This window comes from Cuculus canorus, chromosome 24 (genome assembly GCF_017976375.1).
Source record: "Cuculus canorus isolate bCucCan1 chromosome 24, bCucCan1.pri, whole genome shotgun sequence".
Taxonomy (NCBI): Eukaryota; Metazoa; Chordata; class Aves; order Cuculiformes; family Cuculidae; genus Cuculus; species Cuculus canorus.
The window spans coordinates 5,753,395-5,781,345 of NC_071424.1; the positions used below are offsets into that span (position 1 = coordinate 5,753,395).

General features: G+C 61.7%; 7 protein-coding genes across 8 annotated transcripts; 1 reads left to right on the forward strand and 6 right to left on the reverse strand.

The window, feature by feature from the left end:
* Nucleotides 1-69: 69 nt before the first annotated feature.
* LOC104062304 (glutathione S-transferase Mu 1) lies at nt 70-2,126 on the reverse strand. The gene is made up of 7 exons (XM_054087563.1): nt 2,043-2,126; nt 1,063-1,138; nt 897-961; nt 727-808; nt 529-629; nt 277-372; nt 70-189 (listed from the first exon to the last, which is right to left on the reverse strand). Exons 1-7 carry the CDS (start codon nt 2,073-2,075, stop codon nt 70-72), a joined length of 573 nt encoding a protein of 190 aa, XP_053943538.1. The 5' UTR covers nt 2,076-2,126.
* Nucleotides 2,127-2,807: 681 nt separating this feature from the next.
* LOC128854452 (glutathione S-transferase Mu 1-like) lies at nt 2,808-4,371 on the forward strand. The gene is made up of 6 exons (XM_054088000.1): nt 2,808-2,819; nt 3,324-3,399; nt 3,501-3,565; nt 3,638-3,719; nt 3,868-3,978; nt 4,355-4,371. The coding sequence occupies exons 1-6, from the start codon at nt 2,808-2,810 to the stop codon at nt 4,369-4,371; spliced, it is 363 nt and encodes a 120-aa protein (XP_053943975.1).
* Nucleotides 4,372-4,695: 324 nt separating this feature from the next.
* On the reverse strand, nt 4,696-7,250 carry LOC104062305 (glutathione S-transferase 2-like). Its single transcript, XM_054087560.1, has 8 exons — nt 7,112-7,250; nt 6,910-6,985; nt 6,470-6,534; nt 6,283-6,364; nt 6,108-6,208; nt 5,791-5,886; nt 5,606-5,716; nt 4,696-4,852 (listed from the first exon to the last, which is right to left on the reverse strand). The coding sequence occupies exons 1-8, from the start codon at nt 7,145-7,147 to the stop codon at nt 4,757-4,759; spliced, it is 663 nt and encodes a 220-aa protein (XP_053943535.1). The 5' UTR covers nt 7,148-7,250; the 3' UTR covers nt 4,696-4,756.
* Nucleotides 7,251-7,851: 601 nt separating this feature from the next.
* Nucleotides 7,852-9,769, reverse strand: LOC128854405 (glutathione S-transferase 2-like). Its single transcript, XM_054087561.1, has 8 exons — nt 9,645-9,769; nt 9,440-9,515; nt 8,997-9,061; nt 8,810-8,891; nt 8,628-8,728; nt 8,329-8,424; nt 8,150-8,260; nt 7,852-8,021 (listed from the first exon to the last, which is right to left on the reverse strand). Exons 1-8 carry the CDS (start codon nt 9,678-9,680, stop codon nt 7,926-7,928), a joined length of 663 nt encoding a protein of 220 aa, XP_053943536.1. The 5' UTR covers nt 9,681-9,769; the 3' UTR covers nt 7,852-7,925.
* A 1,033-nt stretch (nt 9,770-10,802) lies between these two features.
* On the reverse strand, nt 10,803-13,385 carry LOC128854403 (glutathione S-transferase 2). The gene is made up of 8 exons (XM_054087558.1): nt 13,229-13,385; nt 13,026-13,101; nt 12,585-12,649; nt 12,398-12,479; nt 12,216-12,316; nt 11,917-12,012; nt 11,738-11,848; nt 10,803-10,980 (listed from the first exon to the last, which is right to left on the reverse strand). Exons 1-8 carry the CDS (start codon nt 13,262-13,264, stop codon nt 10,885-10,887), a joined length of 663 nt encoding a protein of 220 aa, XP_053943533.1. The 5' UTR covers nt 13,265-13,385; the 3' UTR covers nt 10,803-10,884.
* Nucleotides 13,386-13,935: 550 nt separating this feature from the next.
* On the reverse strand, nt 13,936-16,301 carry LOC128854404 (glutathione S-transferase 2-like). Its single transcript, XM_054087559.1, has 8 exons — nt 16,157-16,301; nt 15,954-16,029; nt 15,514-15,578; nt 15,325-15,406; nt 15,150-15,250; nt 14,833-14,928; nt 14,654-14,764; nt 13,936-14,152 (listed from the first exon to the last, which is right to left on the reverse strand). The coding sequence occupies exons 1-8, from the start codon at nt 16,190-16,192 to the stop codon at nt 14,057-14,059; spliced, it is 663 nt and encodes a 220-aa protein (XP_053943534.1). The 5' UTR covers nt 16,193-16,301; the 3' UTR covers nt 13,936-14,056.
* A 716-nt stretch (nt 16,302-17,017) lies between these two features.
* Nucleotides 17,018-27,852, reverse strand: AMPD2 (adenosine monophosphate deaminase 2). 2 transcript variants are annotated; one of them, XM_054087546.1, is made up of 18 exons: nt 27,670-27,852; nt 23,589-23,719; nt 22,664-22,794; nt 22,301-22,369; nt 21,566-21,677; nt 21,293-21,479; nt 21,047-21,188; nt 20,821-20,910; nt 20,442-20,571; nt 20,157-20,351; nt 19,850-19,981; nt 19,592-19,755; nt 19,335-19,461; nt 19,047-19,210; nt 18,837-18,957; nt 18,588-18,761; nt 18,244-18,354; nt 17,018-18,139 (listed from the first exon to the last, which is right to left on the reverse strand). In XM_054087546.1, exons 2-18 carry the CDS (start codon nt 23,616-23,618, stop codon nt 17,924-17,926), a joined length of 2,295 nt encoding a protein of 764 aa, XP_053943521.1. In that variant the 5' UTR covers nt 23,619-23,719; nt 27,670-27,852; the 3' UTR covers nt 17,018-17,923. The 2 variants fall into 2 exon arrangements, with proteins under 2 accessions (XP_053943521.1, XP_053943522.1); XM_054087547.1 differs by lacking the exon at nt 27,670-27,852 and adding an exon at nt 26,089-26,271.
* Nucleotides 27,853-27,951: the final 99 nt, after the last annotated feature.

Below are 27,951 nucleotides of genomic sequence, written 5' to 3' on the forward strand. Positions count from 1 at the left end.
CCAACCCCTGGGGACCCCTCCGGGGCTGGGGTCCTTCCTCAGGGAGGGGAGAGCGATGGCCAGAGTGACCTAGCTCACCCCAAAGCGATCCATGAAATCCTTGAGGTTCTTGAAGGGCTCCAGGCACTTGGGCTCAAAGATGCGGTTCTGCTCCAGTACATCAAACATGAGGAAGTCCACAAAGGTGAGCTGGGGACAAGGAGGACACGGTGAGGATCAGCATGGGAACAAACATCCTCTTCAGCCCCCAAAACCCCTCCAAGGTCCCGACGGTACCTTCTCCCCTGCAAACCACTTTCTGTCCCCCAAGAAGTTGGAGAAGAGCTTCAGCTTCCCCGGCAGCTGCTCCAGGTAGCCTGGCTTGAGCTTCTCCTGTCGGAGGAAGAGGTGCAAGGGTGAAGCTGGGCACCCTGGTCCTACCACCCCAGGGGACAGCATCTTCCCACATGGCGTCTCTGATGCCAAAGCATCCCAAGGCACGGCCAAGCACGGGCACAGGCACCAAACCCTGCAGACAGGGACACTCACAAAGTCAGGGTTGTAGCAGACCATCACCAGACTCATGCGGAAATCCATGATCTGGTTCTCCAGCATGTCCACACGGAGGATCTCTTCCTCTGTCTCACCACCTGCGGGACAGGGGGACAGCAGCGGGGAGTGCCCTCCAACCTCAACTCCAATCGAAGCCCAACCAAAGTCCAAGGCCCAGCCCACCCCAGCACTCACACATCTTGTGCTTGCGGGCGATGTAGCGCAGGATGGCGTTGCTCTGTGTCAGCTTGGTGGGGCCATCAATGAAATATGGGAGCTGGAGGAGACATCAAGGCATGGGATCACCAGGGCATGGGACCACCAGGGGGTACCTTATAACCGCCCCCCAGCTCAAGACCACCTACATTGGGGAAGTCAAGGCCCAGCTTCTCCTTCTCATTGATCCATTGGCTCTTGTCATAGTCAGGAGCTGGAAGGAAGAGACAGGGTTTTTTTTTGGGGTGACACCATGTTTCCCTGAAAAGCCAGAGAGCTTGAGGGTGGCATGGGGACACCCCCAGAACTCCTCACCTTCCCCACAGCTATAGAGCTTGTCCTCGTAGGGCGTCTCCGTGTACTCCAGGAGCAGGCGGATGGCGTGGGCAAGCTGGGGGGGCAAGGATCAGTAAGACCTCCCAAATGCCTCCCCCGTTTGGGAAACTGAGGTGTGGAGAAGGATGAGCCACCCCCACACACACAGCTCCCCCCCCAGCAGGCACAGGTGTCCCTTCACCTCACTGGGTACCCCCAAAAACAATGGAACACCCTCTAAGTGCAGGGGGACACTCACAGCTGCCCCCAACACCAATATAGGGCCCCCACATCCCCTCCTTAAGATCAAGAGGATCGCCACAGCACCCCCCATCATGAACACAGCTCCCCCTCCACACCCCACCCCTAAGATCAAGGGGACCTCCACAGCCTCAAGAGTATGGGGAGCCTTACAGCCCCCGTAAAGAGCATGGGGCCGCCCACAGCACTCCTCATCATGAACACAGGCCCACACCCCCCACCCCTAAGATCAAGGGGACCTCAATAGCCCCAGGAGCATGGGGAGCCTTACATCCCCCCCTAAAGAGCATGGGGACCCCCATCATGAACACAGGCCCCTCCACACATAGCCCCTAAGATCAAAGGGACCTCCATAGCCCCAAGAGCATGGGGAGCCTTACAGCCCCCCTAAAGAGCAAGGGGACCCCCACAACCCCCCATCATAAACACAGGCCCCCCCACACCCCTCCCCTAAGATCAAAAGGACCTCCACAGCCCCAGGAGCATGGGGAGCCTTACATCCCCCCTAAAGAGCATGGGGACCCCCACAGCACCCCCATCATGAACACAGGGCCCCCCTCACACCCCACCCCCCTAAGATCAAAGGGACCTCCACAGCCCCAGGAGCATGGAGACCCTTACAGCCCCCCTAAAGAGCATGGGGACCCCAGCCCCCCCCATCATGAACAGAGGGGTCCCCCCCAGCAGGGCCCCGTGCCGGGCCCCGAGGCGCTGCTCACGCCGCGGATGTCCCAGTATCCCAGCACCGCCATGGCCGCGCCGATCGCTCTCTCCCCGCCCCCCCGCGGCTCCTTCCCTGAGCCCGCGCTCCACCGCCGGGGGGGGACCTTAAAGGGACACGAGCTTCTCCTCCTCCTCCACTCCAGCTGCGGGGGGGATCCCCCTGTTCATGATGGGGGGGTTGTGAGGGTCCCCATGCTCTTTAGGGGGGATGTAATGCTCCCCATACTCTTGGGGCTGTGGAGGTCTCCTTGATCTTAGGGGTGGAGTGTGGGAGGCCCTGTGTTCATGATGGTGCTGTGGGGGGCCCCATGCTCTTTAGGGGGGATGTAAGGCTCCCCATATTCTTGGGGCTGTGGAGGTTCCCTTGATCTTAGGAGGGGGGAGCTGTGTTCATGATGGGGGTACTGTGGGGGTCCCCATACTCTTTAGGGGGGCTGTAAGGCTCCCCATACTCTTGGGGCTGTGGAGGTCCCCTTGATCTTAGGGTTAGGGTGTGGGGGGCCCTCTGTTCATGATAGGGGGGTTGTGGGGGTCCCGTGCTTTTAGGGGGGATGTAAGGCTCCCCATACTGTTGGGGCTATTGAGGTCCCCTTGATTTTAGGGGGGGGCTGTGTTCATGCTGGGGGTGCTGTGGGGCTCCCCATACTCTTTAGGGGGGCTGTTAGGCTCCCCATGCTCCTGGGGCTGTGGAGGTCCTTTTGATCTTAGGGTTGGGGTGCGGGGGGCCCTCTGTTCATGATGGGGGGTTTGTGGGGGCCCCCATGCTTTTAGGGGTGAGGTAAGGGTCCCCATACTGTTGGGGCTATTGAGGTCCCCCTGATTTTAGGAGAGGGGGCCTGTGTTCATGGTGGGGGTGCAGTCGGAGGGGCCCATGTTCTTTAGGGAGGATGAAAGGCTCCCCATGTTTTTTAGGGGGTATGTAAGGCTCCCCATGCTCTTGAGGCTGTGAAGGTCCCCTTGATCTTAGGGGTGAGGTGGGGGGGGCTGTGTTCATGGTGGGGAGCTGTGGGGGTCCCCATGCTTTTTGGGGGTGGGGACTGTGGGAATCCTCTTGATCTTAAGGAGAGGGTGTGGGGGGCCTGTGTTCCTGTTGGGGGCAGCTGTGAGGGCACTTAGAGGGGGCCCCATTGCTTTTGGGGGCACCCAGTGAGATGGAGGGACACCTGTGCCTGCTGGGGGGGGAGCTGTGTGTGTGGGGGTGGCTCATCCTTCTCCGCACCTCAGTTTCCCAACCAGGGGAGGCATTTGGGAGGTCTTACTGATCCTTGCCCCCCCAGCTTGCCCACGCCATCCGCCTGCTCCTGGAGTACACGGAGACGCCCTACGAGGACAAGCTCTATAGCTGTGGGGAAGGTGAGGAGTTCTGGGGGTGTCCCCATGCCACCCTCAAGCTCTCTGGCTTGTCAGGGAAACATGGTGTCACCCCAAAAAAAAACCCTGTCTCTTCCTTCCAGCTCCTGACTATGACAAGAGCCAATGGATCAATGAGAAGGAGAAGCTGGGCCTTGACTTCCCCAATGTAGGTGGTCTTGAGCTGGGGGGCGGTTATAAGGTACCCCCTGGTGATCCCATGCCTTGATGTCTCCTCCAGCTCCCATATTTCATTGATGGCCCCACCAAGCTGACGCAGAGCAACGCCATCCTGCGCTACATCGCCCGCAAGCACAAGATGTGTGAGTGCTGGGGTGGGCTGGGCCTTGGACTTTGGTTGGGCTTGGGCCTGGGCTTGGCTTGGGCTTGGGCTTGGCATGGGCTTTTGTTGGGCTTGGATTGGAATTGAGGTTGGAGGGCACTCCCCACTGCTGTCTCCCTGTCCTGCAGGTTGTGAAACAGAGGAAGAGATCCTCCGTGTGGACATGCTTGAGAACCAGATCATGGATTTCCTCATGGGGGTCTCCCCCTGTCTTTGGGGGGCATGGGAACCCCTAGCCTGTAAGGGACCCCATTTGTGCTGGAGGGACACGGGACACTCTCCCCTTGAACCCCCTCCACAATGCATGTGCCCCCTCCTTCTCAGCATGCCCCCCCGCCCCGCATTTGGACCCCACAGTTTTCAGGACTCCCATTTATTCTGGGGGCTCTGCATGAGGGTACTCCTTATCCCCGGGGCATGCATAAGTCCTACCTTCACCCCTCTCAATCTGTACTGGGGGTCCCCCAGTCCTGGAAAGGGCATGATCCCCTCCTTGGACCCCTCAGTCTGATGGCTGAGGAGGAGTCTTCTTATCATGGAGGATTGTGGGGCCCCCCTTGCAGCCTCCAGTCTTTATGTGATCCCCTTTATCTGGGGGGTTGTTCTCCTTTGCAGCTGCCTGGACTATATGAGCATCCCACAGTCTGCAGAGGGACCCCCTTACCGTGGGGGACACAGGTCCCTCTGTGACCCTCACTCATTCTGCACAGGGGTCCCCCCTTTCACACCCCTAAGTTGCGTGAGGGTCTCACTACCCCATCTGCCCCCTTGGCCCCCACAGTCACCAGGGGCAGGGAGGGGGCGGCTTGTCCTGGGGGATCCTGGGAGAATGTCCAAAATGTCCCACCCAGCAGTCACCCCCACAAAATGGGGGTCCCCATGGCCCCCACCCTTCCCAGCACCCCACGCTCTGACAGCGGCTCAATGCACCCCACATGGCAGCCAGAAAATGGGAAGCCCACAGATTTATTCTGCATGGCTAGGGTTAGGGAGTGGGGGGCATGAGGGGGCACCCCCTCACTCCTTGGTGTTGCCCCACGTCGCCGTCCAAGAGAAAACAGGGGTCTTGGTGAAGCGCCCCGACTTCATGTAGGCAGAGATCTTTTCCAGCGCCTGTAGGAGGAGACAGGATGGGGACAGGGATGATGGGCTGTCGGGGGTGTCAGGGAGAGGGACATGAATATTGGAATGTCAAGGAGGAGGATGTGAATATTAGGGTGACAGGGATGGGGTGACTGGGGTGTTGGGGACAGGGTGACTGGGGTGTCAGGGATGGCGACAGGAAACAGAGGCGTTGAAGATGGGAATGGGGACATAGAGTGCAAGGGATGGGGACAGAGACACTGGGATGTCAGGAAGCGGGACAGAGACAGGGATCCTGGGGTGTTTAGTGATGGGGACCACCAGGGTGTTGAGGATGGGTGCAGGGACATCGGAGTGTCAGAGATGCACAAGACAACCTCAGGGTGTTAGGGACAGGATAGGGATGGGGACACCAGGGATTCCAGGACAGGGCCACAGGCACTGTGGTGCTGGGGACAGGGATATTCGGGTGCTGTGGAGGGAGAAACTGGGGATTCATGGATGAGGATGGGACACCAGGGATTCCAGGACTGAGACAGGGACACTGGTGTGCTGGGGACATGAACACCTGGGTATTTGGGATGGGGAAACCAGGAATTCAAGAATGAGGATGAGGGTATCAGGGATGGGGCCAGAGACACTGGGATGCTGGGGAAAGGGATATGAATACCAGGGTGTCAGGAATGGGAATAGGGACACTGGGGTGCTGGGGAAGACGGCAGGGACACTGGGGCTTTGGGGACAGGGTTGGTGTCTCCAGCGTGCCCCAAGTACCCCGTTCACCTCGAAGCGCTGCACGAAGCTGCCCAGGTTGCCCTGCAGTTCGGGGCAGTCAGGCACAAAAATACGTTGCATGTCGAGGAAGTCATATGCCAGGAAGTCCACGAAGGTGAGCTGGAGACGAGGAGGGGGGACAAGGAGTCAGCCCCCACGGGGATCCTCCCAAAACCCCCAGAACCCCCACCTACCTTCTCCCCGGCAAACCACGGCCGGGAGCCCAGGAACCGTGACAGCTCCCGCAGCTTCCCAGGCAGCTGCTCCAGGTACGCCGGCTTCAGCTTCTCCTACATGGGATTGCAGAGCTGGGGTGGGGGCTGTCTCCCCTACAGCCCCTCCCCAACCAGGGACATCATCCCCTGACTGCAGCCAGGCAAGGGGTGCCCCCCAACATGTCCCCTGCGCTGACTATGGCCTCGTTCCCCTTATCCCCGTGTCCCCAGTGCAGTTGGGGACAAGACTCCGGTGGGGGGGTCTGTCCCTCTGAGTCCCCCATGGGGGTACTCACGAAGTTGGGGTTGTAGCACAGTAGGGCAAAGCTGTCACACAAATCCACGACGTGGTTCAGCAGCATGTCCACACGCAGGATCTCCTCCTCAGTCTCACCACCTGTGGGAATGGGAGACATCACCAGCCCCCACCCCAGGACCCCACTATGGTGCTGTGACCCCACCAGCACTCACACATCTTGTGCTTGCGGGCGATGTAGCGCAGGATGGCATTGCTTTGTGTCAGCCTGGTGTTGCCGTCAATGAGATAGGGCAGCTGGAGGGGGACACACACCGAGGGGGATGTCAGCTTATGGGGGGAGTCAGTCCAAGTGCCCCCTGGCTCCTTCCCCACACCCCCCATTGCCCATCCATCACCTACGTTGGGGAAATCGAGTCCCAGTTTCTCCTTCTCATTGGTCCAGTCGCTTCGATCGAAGTCCGGGGCTGGAGAGGATGGGGAATAGATATGGGGAGGGGGCCACTCACACCCCCCCCCAACCCCTACTCATCCCACCCACAGCAAACTCATGGGTGCAGGGGGTGTGCAGGGGCATCCGCACTCTGCCCCAGGAGCAGCCATGTGCCCCCCCAGGGCAGATAAGGGAGGACAGGGAGGAAGGGACAAGGTTCGGGGTGGGAAGGTGTAGAGGAGCTGAGGGCCCCCCCAGACCTGGCAGGAGGTGGGGGTGCAGGCAGCCAGGCTGTGGAACATGGAGTCTCTTTCCCGTGGTGTTCCCCTGGCAGCACAAATGAGGAACGAGGAGCTGGGGGCACAAGGGGTTGGAGGACCCCGGGGGTCTCCCCACTTGCCCCCCTCACCTGGGCCGGGACGGTAGAGACGCTCCTGGTAGGGGGTCTCCGTGTACTCCAGCAGCAGGCGGATGGCGTGCGCCAGCTGGGGGGACACAGCACCCACCGCTCAGCACCCACTGACCCCCCCTCTGCTCTCCATCCACCCACGAACCCTCCACCCCTATCACACACCCCCCAGTCATCGCTGCCCCCTTTGTGCCCCGCTCACCCCTCGGATGTCCCAGTAGCCCAGTGTGAGCACCATGGTGGCACCAGCAGTGGCTCTGCAGAGGCACGGACGGGGGCACGGACGGAGGTGCTGAGTTCCTACCCAGCACCCTCCCCTTTCCCCTCCCTGCTGGCGTGACCAGGCACAGGCAGGGTGCCAGGGCGTCCCGCCAGCTGCGGGGCCGGCAACGGGGCTGCCATGCACCTTAGAGGCTCCGGTGCTGGCACCGCAATCACCCTGGGAACCCCCCTGTCCCCAAAGCTCAGCCTTGGGGGAGCACCCTGCACCGCAGCAGAGACCACCCACTGCTCAGGATTTGGCCCTGGCACCCCCATTGCTGTGGGGACCCTGTGTCCCTAAAGGCAAGCCATGGCGGGAAACACCCTACACCGCATCAGGGCCACCTGCTGCTCCGGATCCAGCCACTGCACCCCCATCGCTTTGCAGATCCCCAGTTCCCAAAGCCACGCCATGGAGGCAGCCCCTGTGCCACAGTACGGCCTCTGGGGACACTCTCTCACTCTGTTTCTCTCTGGGGCTGCAAAACCTCCCTCCCCTCCCTCAACTTTAACTATTATACTCAAATAACTAAATAGCCCCAATAAATTGGGCTAAAAGCCCCCTCCTCTGTCACCCTCCCCAGCAGTCACTCCCACAAAATGGAGGGCTCCATGGGCCCCATCCTTCCCCGCATCCGCGCTCCCACAGCAGCTCAAAGCACCCCACATGGCGGCCAGAAAAGAAGGATTTATTCGGTAGCGAAGAGGGCAGGAGGTGAGGATGGGGGCACGGGGGTGGGGGAGAGGGCACCCCCTCACTCCTTGGTGTTGCACCACTTTGCCGTGCGCCAGAAAATGGGGGTCTTCATGAAGCGCCCGGATTTCATGTAGGCAGAGATCTTCTCCAGCGCCTGAGGAGGAGACAGGATGAGGACAGAGATATTGGGGTGTCAGCGATGGGGACAGGGATATTGAGGTGTTAGGGATGACAAGACGGAGACAGTGGTGGCACCGGGGTGTCCCCAGTCATTCTGCTCACCTCAAATCGCTGCAGGAAGTGGCCCAGGTTGCCCTGCAGCTCGGGGCACTCAGGCACGAACATGCGGTGCTGGTCCAGTACATCGTACGCCAGAAAGTCCACGAAAGTGAGCTGGGGAGGTAGACAGGGAGTCAGCACCCTCAGGGTTTCCCCAAACCCCCCAGAACCCCCTCACCTACCTTCTCCCCCGCAAACCACGAACGGGAGCCCAAGAACTGTGACAGCTCCCGCAGCTTCCCAGGCAGCTGCTCCAGGTACGCCGGCTTCAGCTTCTCCTACATGGGATTGCAGAGCTGGGGTGGGGGCTGTCTCCCCTACAGCCCCTCCCCAACCAGGGGCATCATCCCCTGACTGCAACCAGGCAAGGGGTGCCCCCCAACGCATCCCCTGCGCTGACTATGGCCTCGTTCTTCTTATCCCCATGTCCCAGTGGGGTTGGTGTTGTGCATCCCCCTGTGCCCCCCATGGGGGTACTCACGAAGTCGGGGCTGTAGCACAGTAGGGCAAACTTGATTCGCAAATCCATGAGCTGGTTCTCCAGCATGTCCACACGCAGGATCTCCTCCTCGGTCTCACCACCTGCGGGAAGGGGAGACATCATCAACCATCAACCCCCACTGCAGGACCCCTCTCTGGTGCTGTGACCCCCCTAACACTCACACATCTTGTGCTTGCGGGCGATGTAGCGCAGGATGGCGTTGCTTTGTGTCAGCCTGGTGTTGCCATCGATGAGATAGGGCAGCTGGAGGGGGACACACACCAAAGGGGGTATCAGCTTATTCAGGGGATCATCCCCAGTGCCCCCTGGCCCCTTCCCCACACCCCCCATTGCCCATCCATCACCTACGTTGGGGAAGTCGAGTCCCAGTTTCTCCTTCTCATTGGTCCAGTCGCTTCGATCGAAGTCCGGGGCTGGAGAGGATGGGGAATAGAAATGAGGTTGGGGGGTCTCCCACAGCCCTCTCAAACCCTACTCATCCCACCCACAGCAAACTCATGGGTGCAGGGGGTGCGCAGGGGCATCCGCACTCTGACCCAGGAGCAGCCATGTGCCTCCCCAAGGCAGATAAGGGAGGACAGGGAGCAAGGGACAAGGTCCAGGGTGGGAAGGTGTAGAGGAGCTGAGGGCCCCCCCAGACCTGGCAGGAGGTGGGGGTGCAGGCAGCCAGGCTGTGGAACATGGAGTCTCTTTCCCCTGGTGTTCCCCTGGCAGCACAAACTGGGAACAAAGAGCTGGGGGGATGAGGGGTTGGGGGGTACCCTGTGGGGGTCTCCACTCGCCCCCCTCACCTGGGCCGGGCTCATACCGACGGTCCTGGTAGGGGGTCTCCGTGTACTCCAGCAGCAGGCGGATGGCGTGCGCCAGCTGGGGGGGACACAGCACCCACCGCTCAGCACCCACTGACCCCCCCTCTTCTCTCCATCCCCTCACGAACCATCCACACCTATCACACACACCCCCAGCCATCACTGCCCCCCCTTGCCCCCCACTCACCCCTCGGACATCCCAGTAGCCCAGTGTGAGCACCATGGTGGCACCAGCAGTGGCTCTGCAGAGGCACGGACAGAGGTGCTGAACCCCTGCCCAGCACCCTCCCCTTTCCCCTCCCTGCTGGCGTGACCAGGCACAGGCAGGGTGCCAGGGCGTCCCGCCAGCTGCCACGGCAACGGGGCTGCCATGCACCTTAGAGGCTCCGGTGCTGGCACCGCAATCACCCTGGGAACCCCCCTGTCCCCAAAGCTCAGCCTTGGGGGGAGCACCCTACACTGCAGCAGGGACCACCCACTGCTCAGGATCTGGCCCTGACACCCCCATTGCTGTGGGGACCCTCTGTCCCTAATGCCAAGCTATGGGGGGGAACAACCTCACACTGCAGCAGCGATGCTTGTGGCCACGCACTGCTCAGGATCTGGGCCCAGCACCCCCTCACACTGGTGGGACCCCTGTTCCTGAATCCAATCCGGTGGGGGGGGGAGCTACAATGCAGCAGGGACCACCCGCTGCTCAGGATCCAGGCCAGGACCCCAATTACTCTGGGGATTCCCTTGTCCCTAAAGCCACACCAGTGGGGTCACCCTATGCCACAGCAGGGTCTGAGGGACCCTCTCCCACTCAGGATGCAGCCCCTGGCCCTTGCAGCGCTTTGGACACCCCCCCATCATGAAGGCCAAGCCATGGGAGGAACAACCTTGCACTGCACCATCGGTCTTTGCGACCACCCACTGCTCAGGATCTGGCCCTGACACCCCCATTGCTGTGGGGACCCTGTGTCCCTAAAGGCAAGCCATGGCGGGAAACACCCTACACCACATCAGGGCCACCCGCTGCTCCGGATCCGGCCACCGCACCCCCATCGCTTTGCAGATCCCCAGTTCCCAAAGCCACGCCATGGAGGCAGCCCCTGTGCCACAGTACGGCCTCTGGGGCCACTCTCTCACTCTGTTTCTCTCTGGGGCTGCAAAACCTCCCTCCCTCCCTCCCTCAACTTTAACTATTATACTAAAATAACTAAATAGCCCCAATAAATTGGGCTAAAAGCCCCCTCCTCTGTCACCCTCCCCAGCAGTCACTCCCACAAAATGGAGGGCTCCATGGGCCCCATCCTTCCCTGCATCCGCGCTCCCACAGCAGCTCAAAGCACCCCACATGGCGGCCAGAAAAGAAGGATTTATTCGGTAGCGAAGAGGGCAGGAGGTGAGGATGGGGGCATGGGGGTGGGGGAGAGGGCACCCCCTCACTCCTTGGTGTTGCACCACTTTCCCGTGCGCCAGAAAATGGGGGTCTTCATGAAGCGCCCGGATTTCATGTAGGCAGAGATCTTCTCCAGCGCCTGAGGAGGAGACAGGATGAGGACAGGGATATTGGGGTGTCAGAGATGGGGACAGGGATATTGGGGTGTCAGGGATAAGAAGAGGGAGACAGTGGTGCCAGGGAAGGGGACAGGGACCCCAGTGTGTCAGGGATGGAGTCAGGGACACCAGGGTGTCAGGAATGCAATGGGGTTGGGGCCACCAGGGTGTCAGGGATGGGGACAAGGACACCGTGGTATCAGGAATGGGGAGACTGGGGTGTCAGGGATGGGGACAGAGACACTAGAGTGTTGGGGGTAGGGCCAGAGACACCAGGGTCTTGGGGATGGCAGTGGAAATGGGGAAACCAGAGTATGAGAACAGAGGCACCAGGGTGCTGGGGACAGGGATGGGGACATCAGGGTGTCAGGGATGGGGACGCTGGGGTCTTGTGGATGGGGAAACCAGAGAGTCACGGATTAGGACGGGTGTGGGGACACCGGGGTGTCAGGATGGGGATAGAGGCACCAAAGTGCCAGGGACGAGGCTGGGGACACTGGGCTGTTGGGGATGGGGACACTGGGCTGTTGGGGATGGGGAGAGGAGCATTAAGGTTTCAGGAATTGGGACAGGCCCATCAGGGTGTCAGGGATGGGGATGGGGAGACTGGTTTCTCAGGGATGAGGACAGGGACATTCGGATGTCAGGGACATTGGGGTGCTGGGAAAGGCATCAGGGACAGCAGGGCCTTGGGGACAGGGCTGGTGGCACCGGGGTGTCCCCAGTCATTCTGCTCACCTCAAATCGCTGCAGGAAGTGGCCCAGGTTGCCCTGCAGCTCAGGGCACTCGGGCACGAACATGCGGTGCTGGTCCAGTACATCGTATGCCAGGAAGTCCACAAAAGTGAGCTGGGAAGGTGGACAGGGAGTCAGCACCCTCAGGGTTTCCCCAAACCCCCCAGAACCCTCTCACCTACCTTCTCCCCTGCAAACCACGAACGGGAGCCCAAGAACCGTGACAGCTCCCGCAGCTTCCCAGGCAGCTGCTCCAGGTACGCCGGCTTCAGCTTCTCCTACACAGGGAGCACAGCTGGGGTGGGGGCTCTCTCCCCTACAGCCCCTCCCCAACCAGGGGCAAAATGCCCTGACTGCAGCCAGGCAAGGGGTGCCCCCCAACGCATGCCCTGCACTGACTATGGCCTCGTTCTTCTTATCCCCATGTCCCCTGTGCAGTTGGGGTTGTGCATCCCCCTGTGCCCCCCACGGGGGTACTCACGAAGTCAGGGTTGTAGCACAACCGGGCAAAGTTCATTCGCAAATCCATGAGCTGGTTCTCCAGCATGTCCACGCGCAGGATCTCCTCCTCGGTCTCACCACCTACGGGAAGGGGAGACATCATCAACCATCAACCCCCACTGCAGGACCCCCCTCTGGTGCTGTGACCCCCCCAGCACTCACACATCTTGTGCTTGCGGGCGATGTAGCGCAGGATGGCGTTGCTTTGTGTCAGCCTGGTGTTGCCATCGATGAGATAGGGCAGCTGGAGGGGGACACACACCAAGGGGGGTATCAGCTTATTCAGGGGATCATCCCCAGTGCCCCCTGGCCCCTTCCCCACACCCCCCATTGCCCATCCATCACCTACGTTGGGGAAGTCGAGTCCCAGTTTCTCCTTCTCATTGGTCCAGTCACTCGGATCGAAGTCCGGGGCTGGGGAGGATAGGGAATAGTTATGGGGGCAGAGGGTCTCCCACAGCCCCTCCAACCCCTACTCATCCCACCCACAGCAAACTCATGGGTGCAGGGGGTGCGCAGGGGCATCCGCACTCTGCCCCAGGAGCAGCCATGTGCCTCCCCAAGGCAGATAAGGGAGGACAGGGAGCAAGGGACAAGGTCCAGGGTGGGAAGGTGTAGAGGGGCTGAGGGCCCCCCCAGACCTGGCAGGAGGTGGGGGTGCAGGCAGCCAGGCTGTGGAACATGGAGTCTCTTTCCCCTGGTGTTCCCCTGGCAGCACAAACTGGGAACGAGGAGCTGGGGGCACAAGGGGTTGGAGGACCCGGGGGGGCTCCCCACTCACTCCCCTCACCTGGGCCGGGACGGTACATACGCTCCTGGTAGGGGGTCTCCGTGTACTCCAGCAGCAGGCGGATGGCGTGCGCCAGCTGGGGGGACACAGCACCCACCGCTCAGCACCCACTGACCCCCACTCTGCTCTCCATCCCCCCACAAACCCTCCACCCCTATCACACACACCCCAGCCATCACTGCCCCCCCTTGTCCCCCGCTTACCCCTCGGATGTCCCAGTAGCCCAGTGTGAGCACCATGGTGGCACCAGCGGTGGCTCTGCAGAGGCACGGACGGGGGCACAGATGGAGGTGCAGAGCCCCCGCCCAGCACCCTCCCCTTTCCCCTCCCCGCTGGCATGACCAGGCGCAGGCAGGGTGCCAGGGCGTCCCGCCAGCTGCGGGGCCGGCAACGGGGCTGCCATGCACTGTAGAAGCTCCGGTGCTGGCACCGCAATCACCCTGGGAACCCCCCCTGTCCCCAAAGCTCAGCCATGGGGGGAGCACCCTGCACCGCAGCAGGGACCACCCACTGCTCAGGATCTGGCCCTGACACCCCCATTGCTGTGGGGACCCTGTGTCCCTAAAGGCAAGCCATGGCGGGAAACACCCTACACCACATCAGGGCCACCCGCTGCTCCGGATCCGGCCACCGCACCCCCATCGCTTTGCAGATCCCCAGTTCCCAAAGCCACGCCATGGAGGCAGCCCCTGTGCCACAGTACGGCCTCTGGGGCCACTCTCTCACTCTGTTTCTCTCTGGGGCTGCAAAACCTCCCTCCCTCCCTCCCTCAAATTTAACTATTATACTCAAATAACTAAATAGCCCCAATAAATTGGGCTAAAAGCCCCCTCCTCTGTCACCCTCCCCAGCAGTCACTCCCACAAAATGGAGGGCTCCATGGGCCCCATCCTTCCCCGCACCCCGCGCTCCCACAGCAGCTCAACACACCCCACATGGCGGCCAGAAAAGAGGGAGCCCCCTGATTTATTCAGTAGGGAAGAGGGCAGGAGGTGAGGATGGGGCACGGGGGTGGGGGAGAGGGCACCCCCTCACTCCTCAGTGTTTCCCCACTTTGCCGTGCGCAAGAAAATGGGGTTGCTGATGAAGCGCCCGGATTTCATGTAGGCAGAGATCTTCTCCAGTGCCTGAGGGAGGAGACAGGATAAGGACAGGGATATTGGGGTGTCAGAGATGGGGACAGGGATATTGGGGTGTCAGGGAGGGGGACAGGGGCACCAGAGTGTTGGGTATGTAGACAGGGAAAGCGGTGTCAGGAATGCAATGGGGTTGGGGCCACCAGGGTGTCAGGGATGGGGACAAGGACACCGTGGTATCAGGAATGGGGAGACTGGGGTGTCAGGGATGGGGACAGAGACACTAAAGTGTTGGGGGTAGGGCCAGAGACACCAGGGTCTTGGGGATGGCAGTGGAAATGGGGAAACCAGAGTATGAGAACAGAGGCACCAGGGTGCTGGGGACAGGGATGGGGACATCAGGATGTCAGGGATGGGGAGACTAGATTGTCAGGGTGAGGACAAGGACATTGGGATATCAGGGACAGTGGGGTGCTGGGGAAGGTGCCAGGGACAGCAGGGCCTTGGGGACAGGGCTGGTGACACCAGGGTGTCCCCAGTCACCCCTCTTACCTTGAACCGTTGCAGGAAGTGGCCCAGGTTGCCCTGCAGCTCAGGGCACTCGGGCACAAATATGCGGAGCCGGTCCAGAACATCGTATGCCACGAAGTCCACAAAAGTGAGCTGCGGAGGTGGACAGGGAGTCAGCACCTTCAGGGTTTCCCCAAACCCCCCAGAACCCCCTCACCTACCTTCTCCCCCGCAAACCACGAACGGGAGCCCAAGAACCGTGACAGCTCCCGCAGCTTCCCAGGCAGCTGCTCCAGGTACGCCGGCTTCAGCTTCTCCTACACAGGGAGTACAGCTGGGGTGGGGGCTGTCTCCCCTACAGCCCCTCCCCAACCAGGGGCATCATCCCCTGACTGCAGCCAGGCAAGGGGTGCCCCCCAACGCATCCCCTGCGCTGACTATGGCCTCGTTCTTCTTGTCCCCATGCCCCAGTGGGGTTGAGAACAAGATCTCAGGAAGGGGTTGTCCATCCCCCTGTGCCCCCCACAGGGGTACTCACGAAGTCAGGGTTGTAGCACAACCGGGCAAAGTCCATCCGCAAATCCATGAGCTGGTTCTCCAGCATGTCCACGCACAAGATCTCCTCCTCAGTCTCACCACCTGCGGGAAGGGGAAACATCATCAACCCTCACTGCAGGACCCCCCTCTGGTGCTGTGACCCCCCCAGCACTCACACATCTTGTGTTTGCGGGCGATGTAGCGCAGGATGGCATTGCTTTGTGTCAGCCTGGTGTTGCCATCGATGAGATAGGGCAGCTGGAGGGGGACACACACACCGAGGGGGATGTCAGCTTATTCAGGAGATCATCCCCAGTGCCCCCTGGCCCCTTCCCCACACCCCCCATTGCCCATCCATCACCTACGTTGGGGAAGTCGAGTCCCAGCTTCTCCTTCTCATTGGTCCAGTCGCTCGGATCGAAGTCCGGGGCTGGGGAGGATGGGGAATAGAATTGGGGAGGGGGCCACTCACAGTCCCCCAACCCCTACTCATCCCACCCACAGCAAACTCATGGGTGCAGGGGGTGCGCAGGGGCATCCGCACTCTGCCCCAGGAGCAGCCATGTGCCCCCCCAGGGCAGATAAGGGAGGACAGGGAGCAAGGGACAAGGTCCAGGGTGGGAAGGTGTAGAGGGGCTGAGGGCCCCCCCAGACCTGGCAGGAGGTGGGGGTGCAGGCAGCCAGGCTGTGGAACATGGAGTCTCTTTCCCCTGGTGTTCCCCTGGCAGCACAAAAGAGGAACGAGGAGCTGGGGGGATGATTGAGTTTGGGGTACCTGGGGGGTCTCCCCACTCGCCCCCCTCACCTGGGCCAGTCCGGTACAGACGCTCCTGGTAGGGGGTCTCCGTGTACTCCAGCAGCAGGCGGATGGCGTGCGCCAGCTGGAGGGGGACACAGCACCCACCGCTCAGCACCCACTGACCCCCACTCTGCTCTCCATCCACCCATGAACCTCCACCCCCATTACACCCCCTAAGCCATCACTGCCCCCCCTTGTCCCCCGCTCACCCCTCGGATGTCCCAGTAGCCCAGTGTGAGCACCATGGTGGCACCAGCAGTGGCTCTGCAGAGGCACGGACGGGGGCACGGACGGAGGTGCTGAGACCCTACCCAGCACCCTCCCCTTTCCCCTCCCCGCTGGCATGACCAGGCACAGGCAGGGTGCCAGGGCGTCCCGCCAGCTGCGGGGCCGGCAACGGGGCTGCCATGCACCTTAGAGGCTCCGGTGCTGGCACCGCAATCACCCTGGGAACCCCCCTGTCCCCAAAGCTCAGCCTTGGGAGGAGCACCCTACACTGCAGCAGGGACCACCCACTGCTCAGGATTTGGCCCTGGCACCCCAGTCACCCTGCCCGCACGTCCCCCCCGTTCCCAAAGCTGAGCCATGGGGAGCACCCTATGCCACCACAGGATCTAGTCATTGGTCCGGATCTGATCCCAGCACACCCATTGCTTTGGGGATCTCCGTGTCCCTAAAGCCATTGGGGGTGCAGACTATGTCACAGCATGCACCCGAGTGGCCCCACACTCCTCAGGATCCAGCCCAGGTGCCGCAATCGCTCTGGTGCCCCTTTGTCCACAAAGCTGAGCTATGGGGCATCACCCTACATCACATTAGGTCCTGTGGGGCCCCCAACTGCTCAGGATCCGGCCTTCAACACCCCCATCGCTTTGGGGACCCCCCTGTCTCTAAAGCTAAGCCATGGGAGGATCTCCCTATGCCACAGCAGGGCCTGTGTGCCCCCCTCTTGCTGCCTCAGTTTCCCTCCGGCGCTGTGAAACATCCCCCTGCCACTCTCAAATTTAAGTATTTTACTTAAATACTTTATTTTTCATGCTCGGTTGGGTTTTTTCCCTTTTTTTTTTTTCCATTTTTTTTCTTTTGTTTCTTTTTTTCGTCGCCATCGTGTTTTCCTGGGAGCATCAGCCGCCAGCTCTGGAGCGCAGGGGGAGGCAGGATTGGGATGCAGGGGGGCACAAGGATGGGGTAATACCCCACCAGGAAGGGAGAAGCCTCATCCAGCCCGATCCGGGCCACAAACAGCTCCTGGGAGCGTGGGGTCAGGGACATGCATCACCCTGGTTCCTCTGCCTTCCTGCCTGTGGTGATGAGGAGGACGGAGCATCCTCCACCCAGTACCGTCCCCTCCAGTCAGCACCACACATACCCTGGGCCACCAGGTTCCCACCGATATGGCATCCCCACAGGAGGGAGCAAGAAGAGCCTGGGGGCGCAGAGAGCCTGCGTTTGGGTCCCTGGGGTGCTGCCGGCTTGTCCCCATGTCCCCACGGGGCAAGAAAGTGGACGGAGAGAAGGACAGGCAATTAAAAAGGATAAGGACCTAGGCCTTGCTCCTGGGCTGGGTGTCCCCAAAATGTCCCCATGCCCAGCACTGATGTCCCCCAACTCGTCACCATGTCCTGAGCCCAGGAGGTGAAACCAGGACCCCCTGGTGGTGCCTGCACCCATGTCACCTCCTGGAGCCTTGCCCTCATGCCAGCAAGCCTGGCAGGAGCCAACCCTGCTGGGAAACACCAGTTAAAAAAAAAAAACAAAAAACAAAAAAACAACAAAGACAGACCAAAAAACCTCAAAAACAAGAAACGGAGAGAATTCAGCAAACCCGACCCTGCAAGGTGGCACTGGTGGGGCCCAGGGGACAGTGGTGGGGAGCGTCCCCTTCCCAGGGCGGGAGGTAGCAGGAGGGGGAAAGTGGCAAAGCCCTGGAGGGATGCGGGGAGACAGAGGGGTCCCAGTGGGAGCCCAACAGGGGGTCAGTGGGCGCCCAGGGTGGAGGTGATGGTGAGGGCATCCTCCTCCTGGATGGTCTCCAGCTCCTCAGTCTGCATTGCCTGCGTGATGAGGGTCAGCTCCTGACACAGCGTCTCGAAGCGGTAGCTCACACGGATGTCGGGGACATTGGTGCGACGGATGTCATTGCCCTCTGGACCCTCCTTCAGGTAGTGAGGCCCCAGCCAGTAGCTCTTCACCTGTGGAGAACAGCCAGGAGAAGGTCCTACAACTGCCTTGGGTGCCGCTGGCAGGACCCACCACGGAGTGCTCAGGGTCCCTGGTGGGACTGGAGCCACGTTACCTTGTGGGAGAAGCCGCTCATCAGGACACTGTTGCGGGCCAGCTCGCACATGTCACAGGAGCTGAGCTTCCAGACTTGGGTGGCAATGCTGTACTCCTCCATCAGCGGCTCCTGGGGGGGACACACAGCCTCAGCACCCACCAACGGGCCACCCTCCATAGAGGATGGGGTTCCTCCGCTTCTCCCACCCTCTCTGGATCACCAGCATCCTCCCAAGCCCATTGGCATTGCCTTGCTCGTGGCCACCACCAACACCATCTCATCCCGGTGGCTTGGCTGGTGGCCACCCCATAGCTGTTTTTTGGGGGGTTGGTGGTCCTTGACCCCTCAACACACCCACTCACCTTGGTGAAGTGGAACTGGAGGGGGTCGTCGGTGGAGAGGGAGACCATGAGCCCCCGAGAGAGGTACTCAGGCAAGGGGTTGCGGTGGTAGCTGAGGAAGAGGCTGTTGTTGCTCAGCGGGGACATGGCGATGCCAATCTGTGCCAGGTAGTAGAGGTACTGCAGGACAGGGGCCTGGGGGGGACAGCAGGGTGAGCGGGGGTCCCAGCCACACCCTTGGCCCCCACAGACCCCCCTATCCCCACTCACCTTGCGGAGCAGCAAGCCATGGGAGATGTTCTCGGAGACCATGAAGCCCGAGACGAGGTGATGGATGGGGCCGGCCTCACCACAGTGCGGGCGCAGGACAAAGGTGTGGAAGCCTCGCTTCCTGCAACATGAGGCTAAATATCATCATCTGATCCCCCTAGATTCCCCACAGGATGGGCTGAGGCACCAGGGACCCTGAGGTGTCCTTACCGTCGGAGGTGATTGAGCACTGTCATGTTGGCATACATGTAGTACAGGTAGTAGGAGTAGGGGGGGTTGTCCTCCTCCACCCAGTTGCCCGGCAAGGGGCTGTCCAGGTTGAAGATGTGATGCTCTGGTTTGGATTCATCATCCACGCTGTCAAAGCCATCCACCTGCAGGAGAGACAACCCCGGGGTGGGATGGTCACCCTTCCACCAGGAGATCTGCCCTAGCTCTCAAGCTGAGGAGTGTGGGTGACGCTGGTGTCCTTCATCCCCAGCAGGATGTAGTGCTCACATGTTCCAAGAAGAGGTGCAGCTCTGGATGTTGGGCAGGGTGGATAGTGGCCTCATAGAGGGGCAGGAAGATGTTCTCCAGCATCTCCTGGAAGTTGGCCAACTGCTTCTTTGTTCGGTAGACATCGCTACAGAGAGACAGACCCCGCTCAGAGACACGTGTCCAATCCTACTCCACTCCAGCTATCAGGGGATATCCTTGCTCTCCCCACCAAGGATGCGGTCTTGGTTGAGGGTGTCTGTCCTTCCGTTACTCACAAGAGCCGGGGCACTTGCACAAGCCAGCGGACGTTGTTGGAGTGGACGCGGTGGTTGACGGCCCAGCGGGCCAGCTTGTCCCACTCATCCCGAGAGCGGCCGTAGATGGAGAGCCGCAGCTCGGCGTTTTGGTACTTGCTCTCCTCCAGGTCAGACATCACCTCCTGTCAGGGAGGATCAAGTGTCAGCCCTTGGCCACTGGGAAGGGGACATGGCATTGGGGAGAGATGTGAAGGGTCATCCACCAGAGCTGCTCACCTTGATGATGTGGGCAAAGTACTTCCCTGAGATGCGGTTGTCCGTCTTGATGAAGATCTCCCGCAGGATGGACTCACCAATAGGGTTGTACTTGGCGTTGAACTTGTCAAAGCGGTGGAAGGTGTTGCGGTCCTGGCAGGATGTAGATGTGAGCCGAGACCCCTCATCACCCGAGAGCTACCACAATATCCCTATCCAGAGCCCCTGACACACTCCATCACATCTTGGGACAACTCCTGAAGATTCCCCCACCCCAGCCAGAGATAAGCTGAGGACCTTGCTTATCTCCAGCATTTGGGGACCATACCGCATGGACATCCAGTGTGTCTACACTCAGGTCATAGGCGGTGAGGTTCATCGTCTCAAAGACCTCCTTGAGCGTCTGCTCCTTGCCCTTCTCCACATGGACAATTTCATCCAAGTGCTTCTTCATGGCTCTCTTGATGAAGCGCAGGAGATGCTTCTGGTTCATGCAGGACGAGGCATGGATGTGGGTGTCCACCTGCATGGTCAGAGGTTGATGCTCAGCCCCGAGAGCCTCCAAGTGCTCCCCAGTCAAGCCAGAACCCCACCTCCACGAGCCCACAGGTACCTTGCGGATGTTGTAGAAGTCGCGGTGGGGGACCTTCTTCTGGGCCGCCAGCTCCTTCATCTCATTGAGCAGCACGTGCATCTGGAACTTGGAGCTCAGGTACTGCAGCCGGCGGTAGCAGAAGGATTTGCTGCCCAAAGTGGAGAGGGGGTTTCAGTTTAGGGGAGAGGAGGGATAACATCCAGCTCTGAAAGGCTGGTGCTCACCAGGACGAGGGGACACAGCTCTGGACTCTTGGACCCCTCCCCGTGCACAGTGACGACGAGCACGAACATGGGAGCTGCAGTACCATGTGTCATGGCCACCACCATGTCCTTTGGTGCTGTCCCAAAGGTTCTGTCCCCCCAGGACACCCCCCTGGTGGGACCTTTCTCCTTACATGGGCCCATTGATGATCAAAGCCATGAGGAAATTCATGTCGGCAATGAACTCCTGCAGATCGGGGTATGGCAAGTCCAGCTCCGTGCTCCTGCAGGGGGGACAGAAGCGGGTCCCATGCAGGGACATGGTCCAGTGGGCTCCTTCCATGCCCCACGCCACCCACCGCAGCCCCCCAGTAAACTCATCACACCAGTAAGCGCCTGTCCTCATGCCTCACGACTCACTTGTCAGTGACGTCCTGCTTGGTGTAAACGTGCACCACGCCACCCACCATCTTCAGCCCAAAGCCCAGATCAGGTGGCATGGTCTGGGGGTCCCACTTCTCATAAGGGTGCTGTTCGGCAAATGGGGGATGCACGGGGGCATCTACAGCCAGGAGACACCCAACAAGAAGAGCATCATCAGATGGCTCCCCAAAAGCCTTCCAAGCACCCCATCCCAACCAGAAGAGCCCACCACCCTGTGCTCACCAGCTGCCACAGGGGTCTCAGGCACCTCCTCGTAGCCACAGGTCTCCAGGGGTTTCTCAGAGAGCTCCTGCAGGTACCGGGCAGTGGTTTTACAGAAGCTCTGCAGTGACAACCCCATGTACTTCTCCCGTAGGAACAACGCCTTCACCACACTCTTGGCCGCATCCAGAAGGTCCGTGAAGGGAACCTGGGGAGGGGGACACCAAAATAAACCAACCCCAAGGTGGGAATTGACACTTGGAAGACCCTGATGGGTGGTGGGGAGAGGCTCACCCCGCACTTCTCCTCCCCGGAGATGGTGACCCGCTGGAACTCCCGCTCCAGCGGCGCCTCCCGCTCCTTGGGGACATGGTCCACCAGGTCCTCGCTCTGCTCCTTGAAGAGCCTGGGGGTACAGACGGTGGCTGGTGAGACAGTGACAAGATCTCTCCCCATCCTTTTGTCCCCGCGCCCCGCCAGGAGCAGCCCCAGGGCAGCGGGAGGGTGATAGCGTTCCCATCACCAGGCAGCTAGGTGCCACCCATGTCCCCACTGGTGGTGGCCTTGTGCCCCCCTGACACATCCCCAGCCCCACATCAGCACAACAAAAAGTAGGGGGCAGGACAGAGGACGAAATAACTCATGACAGAGACAACTCCCAAACGGAGACAGGAGGGAAGGGGACACACAGCATCAGACTCCCCATCCTGGGGAGGAGTGACAGGGTCAGAACGGAGTCCCGTGTCACTGGTGGGGCCGGGACCCCCCCATCCTGGGGGTGACAGGGTCAGGACAGAGTCCTGTGTCACCAGTGGGGCTGGGACCCCCCCTCAGCTCCAAAGCCCCATCCCTAAGCCCCTCCCCTGGGTGTGTTAACCCCTTCAGTGCCAGTGAGAGCAGCCGGGTGGGAACCTTTCCGCTCTAGTGTTTGGGAGAGGTGGGGTCAAAGGGAGCCGGGGTGGGGGGGGTGGGGGTGTTCCCCGATGTCCCCCCGTGTCCCCGGCTGGTGGCACGGGGTCGGACACTCACTGTAAGTCCGCGGCACTGTCAATTTTCAAGAAGTCCTGTTTGGCTCTGAGCAAAATGTCGGGCTCGAGTCTGGGGTCAAGCAGGCAGCGACAGGGCCAGGGGTGGGGGGGGGGACACAGCCGGGATGAGGAGAGGGGAGGGGAGGGGAGAGAGGGACCGAGGAGAGAAAACACCCCGTTAATGCCAAAAACAACCAAAACCACACGAACTTAAAAAGGGGACACCAAGCACAACACCCACGGGAGAGAGGACACAGAGCTGGCACGGAGGACGGACAGCCCCCCCTGGCCCCAGGGCACACAGCGTGGGGGGGTGGCGTGTCCCCATGCCATGGGGAAGGGACACGATTGTCCCCAGGCTTACTTGACGTCCTGGCTGATCTGGCGCTCGAGGCGCTGGCGCCGCTCCTCCAGCTGCTCGATGGGGCTCTCCTCTGGGAACTCATAGGGTGCGGTGCGCATCTCGCTCTCGGCCAGCGAGCGGCAAAACAGCTCCTGCACCGGGCATCGCTGTCATGAGCTGCGCCCGGGCTCAGCCCAAGTGGGGCCAGGGGAACGGCTCCTCGTGACACCGCTGCCATCCCTGCCCGCCCCCCTACCGGCCGCCACACGCTGCGGTTGGGCACCCACCAGTACCTGGGGAAACTGAGGCAGGGGAGCAGACAGCTCTTCTGTGCTGGGGGAGAGCCTTTGAAAGGTGTGGGGAGGGCTCAGGGTTGGGGGGAGGGTACAGAGTGGATGGAGGGGACACCCACAGAGGTGTTTCCTCTCAGCAAACAGGACCCTGTGTCCAGTTCTGGAATCTCCAACATAAGGAGAAGATGGAACTGTTGGAACGGGTCCAGAGGAGGCCATGGAGATGATCCGAGGGCTGGAGCACCTCTGCTCTGAGGACAGGCTGAGAGAGTTGGGGTTGTTCAGCCTGGAGAAAGCTCCGGGGAGACATTAGTGCAGCTTCCAGTACTGAAAGGGGCTCCAGGAAAGCTGGAGAGGGGCTTTTTCCAAGGGCCTGGAGTGACAGGACGAGGGGGAATGGCTTTAAATTGGGAGGGGGAAGATTTAGATTAGACGTTAGGAAGAAATTCCTCATACTGAGGGTGGGGAGGCCCTGGCCCAGGTTGCCCAGAGCAGTGGTGGCTGCCCCATCCCTGGAGGGGTTCAAGGCCAGGTTGGATGGTTCTTGGAGCCCCTGATCCAGTGGGAGGTGTCCCTGCCCACGGCAGGAGGTGGAACTGGATGGGCTTTGAGGTCCCTTCCAACCCAACCCCTGCCATCACCCCACGACCCACCTCAGCGATCTCCTTGTATTTGCCATCCATGGAGGTGCGCAGGTCAACTGGGAAATGCTTCAGACAGTGTGGGGTTCCGGGCAGCGAACGCGCCGACTGCAGGGGCCGCACCGTTGGCCCCCCCCGCAGCTCTGCAGGGAGCGGCACAAGCTGAGCTGGGGGGGCAGACCCCCTCCTCCCGGGCTGGGAGGAGTTAACCCCCTCAAAGATTCCCTGAAAAAAACAACCCCACTGCCCTGACCCTCCTTCCAGTCCCCCCCCACACCCCCCTGAGCTCCCACCTGTGCTGGAACCAGCTGGGGGGGTCGTCTGCTCGCCCCTCCCCAAACTCACAGCGCAGCACAGGAGAGGGAGGGGAGGTGGGGGATGTCCCGAGACCAGGAACATCTCCCCCCCAACATTGCCAAACACCACCAAAACCCGACAACAGGGAGTGGGGGGGGGCACAGGTAATCACGCCCTACTGGTTATCACTAAGAGCCCCCCCAACATCACCCAAAGCAGAACAGGAGGGGCTGGGGAGTAGCCAGTGCTGAGGGCTGGGTAGGGAAACTGAGGAATGACCAGCACTGGGGGGGGCTTCACTGCCCGCCTCCCCCCAACCCCCATGCGCACATGTGTGTGAGAGCTGCTCCCCTGCCTCAGTTTCCCCAGCACGAAGGGACCGATGGGGCCCAACTGCAGTGCATGCCCAGCCACGCCGACGGAGTGCCGGGGGCACCCAGCAGGGATGCCACTGGCATCACCGGGGCAAGGACGGCACTGGTGTCACCCAGACAGGGAGGACAGCGGTGTCACCTGGGGCAAGGATGCTGCCAGTGTCACCTGGGCAGGCATGGCACTGGTGTCACCCAGTGCTTCCCCAACCCCAGCTCACAGCACACCCACAGGGAATCCCCCCCCCCAACCCTCTCAGCGCCAGCTGCGCGAGGGCCCGCTGAGCAGCCCAGACACCACCATGATGGGCACAGCCCCCTACAGCCCACCCAAGCAGCAGCCCAGCCCCTTCTCCCCCTCCCCAAAAAAGGCAGCCCCACCCGTAGCACCCACAACAGCCCCCCACAACTGTAGAACCACCCGCCAGGGGCTACAGGCACCCTGCTGGGGTGGGGGGGCATCAGTGATGGGGGGGGGGGGCTCACCTATGGGGGAGAGCAGTGAGGGGAGGCAGTCAGTGATGGGGGGTCACCTACAAGGGGAATTAGGTGTGGAGGGAGTAGCAGTGATGGGGGACAGCAGTACGGGGGACTCACCTGCTGGGGGGGCAGTAATGGGGAGGGAGTGATCAGTGATGGGGGGCAGTGATGTGGGTTGTCATTGATGGGGGGCAGCGATAGGGGACATCAGTGATGGGGGGACAGTGATGAGGGTCAGTGGTGATGGGGGTCAGTGAGAGGGGAGTCAGTGATGGCAGAGGGGGCAGTGATGGGGGGCAGTGATGGGGGGCATTTGTGTGTGTGGGTCAGTGATGGGAGGAGTCAAGAGATGGGGGGCATCACCTGCAGGGGTTGGGGGGTAGTGGGGAGGATCAGTGATGGGAGGGGCAGTGATGAGGTCAGTGATGGGGGGGGGGGGGTCAGTGATGGGGGGGGAGTGATGGGAGGGCAGTGATGAGGTCAGTGATGGGAGGAGTCAGTGATGGGAGGAGTCGGGAGGGGCATCACCTGCAGGGGTTCGGGGGTAGTGGGGAGGATCGGTGATGGGGGGGCAGCGATGGGAGGGGCAGTGATGAGGGTCGGTGATGGGGTCAGTGATGGGGGGGCAGCGATGAGGGTCGGTGATGGGGTCAGTGATGGGGAGGGGTCAGTGATGGGGGGGTGTCAGAGATGGTGGGACAGTGATGAGGGTCGGTGATGGGGTCAGTGATGGGGAGGGGTCAGTGATGGGGGGGTGTCAGAGATGGGGGGCAGCGATGGGGGGGTCAGTGATGGGGGGGCAGCGATGAGGGTCGGTGATGGGGTCAGTGATGAAGGGGTGTCAGTGATGGGGGGGCAGTGATGAGGGTCGGTGATGGGGTCAGTGATGGGGAGGGGTCAGTGAGGGGGGGCAGTGATGAGGGTCGGTGATGAAGGGGTGTCAGTGATGGGGGGCAGCGATGAGGGTCGGTGATGGGGTCAGTGATGGGGGGGTGTCAGTGATGGGGGGTCAGTGATGGGGAGGGGTCAGTGACGGGGTCAGTGATGGGGGGTGTCAGTGATGGGGGGCAGCGAGGGGGGTCGGTAATGGGTTCAGTGATGAGGGGGGGTCAGTGATGGGGGACAGTGAGGGGGGTCGGTGATGGGGTCAGTGATGGGGAGGGGTCAGTGATGGGGGGCAGTGATGAAGGGGTGTCAGTGATGGGGGCAGTGATGGGGGGGCAGTGAGGGGGGTCGGTGATGGGGTCAGTGATGGGGAGGGGTCAGTGATGGGGGGCAGTGAGGGGGGTCGGTGATGGGGTCAGTGCTGGGGGGGTCAGTGCTGGGGGGGGCAGTGAGGGGGGCCGGTGCTGGGGGGGTCTCACCTGCGGGGGGGGGGTGCCTGCAGGCTGCCCCGTTTCTTGAAGGGGCACTTGGCCGGGGCGGCGGACATGGCAGCTGCGGGGCCGCGATGGCCGCTCCCTGGTTGATGATTGATGCGGGAGACCGGCGCTGGACCAAAGTCCCCCGAGCGAGCCGGAAGCGGCGCCGAGGAAGAGGATGGGGCGGGAGGAGGATGTGGCGGAGGAGGAGGAGGAGGAAGGGAGGAAGGAAGGAGGAAGGAGGGGGGGGAGCCGTGGCGGCCGCTCGCGCTGCGGCGCTGGGCCTGGGGGGCTCCGGATGAAGCTGAGCCCCCCGGGACCCCCCTACATCGCGGGCATCGACCCCCCAGACGGGTGCTGAGCCCCCCCAGTCATCCATCCCCTCAGACGGGTGCTGAGCCCCCTCCTCCAAGCATCGCCCCCCCCCATGGGTGCTGAGCCCCCTCCTCCAAGCATCGCATCCCCAGACGGGTGATGAGCCCCCCCGCACACACAGTCATCGCCCCCCCCCATGGGTGCTGAACCCCCACTTCCAAGCATCGCCCCCCCCCATGGGTGCTGAGCCCCCCCCCCCCCAAGCATTGCCCCCCTAGACGGGTGCTGAGCCCCCTCCACACACAGTCATCGCCCCCCTCTAGATGGGTGCTGAGCCCCCCCAGTCATCGCCCCCCCAGATGGGTGCTGAGCACCCCCTCCAAGCATCGCCCCCCCAGAAGGGTGCTGAGCACCCCCTCCAGGCATTGCCCCCCTAGATGGGTGCTGAGCCCTCCCCCACCGTCCAAGCATCTCCCCCCCCACATGGATGCTGAGCCCCCTCCTCCAAGCATCGCCCCTCCTAGATGGGTGCTGAGCCCCCCCCAGTCATCGCCCCCCCAGATGGGTGCTGAACCCCCACCTCCAAGCATCGCCCCCCCAGACGGGTGCTGAGCCCCCCACACACACAGTCATCGCCCCCCCAGATGGGTGCTGAGCACCCTCTCCAGGCATTGCCCCCCTAGACGGGTGCTGAGCCCTCCCCCCCACCTCCAAGCATCGCCCCCCCCCACATGGATGCTGAGCCCCCTCCTCCAAGCATCTCCCCCCCCACATGGGTGCTGAGCCCCCCCTCCAAGCATCGCCCCCTTAGATGGGTGCTGAGCCCCCCCCAGTCATCCCCCCCCCAGTCATCGCCCCCCCCAGAAGGGTGCTGAGCTCCCCCCACAAGCATCGCCCCCCCGAATTGGGTGCTGAGCACCACAGGGATGCGGTGCTGATCCCCCCTCAGACAGACACTGCCCCCTCAAAGGCATCCCTGCATCCATCCTGACCCGGGATGGGGTTCTGCACCACCCAACACAGGCCACCCCCCCTCAATCACTGTTATCCCCCCCCAACAAGAGCGAGTACCCCCCAAAATGGGGCATTACCCCCTCTGAGACAAGGATCCCCCCCAGAGGGGGGACCTCACCCCTAAAAGAGGGAACTCAGCCGCCCCCCCCCCCCCCCCAACCCCTCGAGGCAGGACCCAGCTGGGTCCCCACTGCTCAGAGTCTGGGGGTGCCACAGCCTTGTGTCACCCCCCCCTCTGTCCCCGCATGTCCCCACCTGCGCTGGCCTGGAGCGGCGGGCGGTGTTTGGGGGTGCCAGGCGGTGTTTGGGGGTTCCAGGCTGTGTCCCCGCCGTCCGCCCACCGTGTCCCTTAATCCAGTGCTGGAACAGGGGGGTATTTTTAGCCAAGAGAATGCCACCAGCCAGGACATGTGTGTGTGTGTGCCCCCCCCCAGTCCCCCACTCCATCCCACGGAGCGGGAAAGGGGACAGGGAGGTGACACCAGCCGCTAAGGCCACCTCTGTGCCAGCCTGGGGGGGCACAGCAGCCATGGGGAG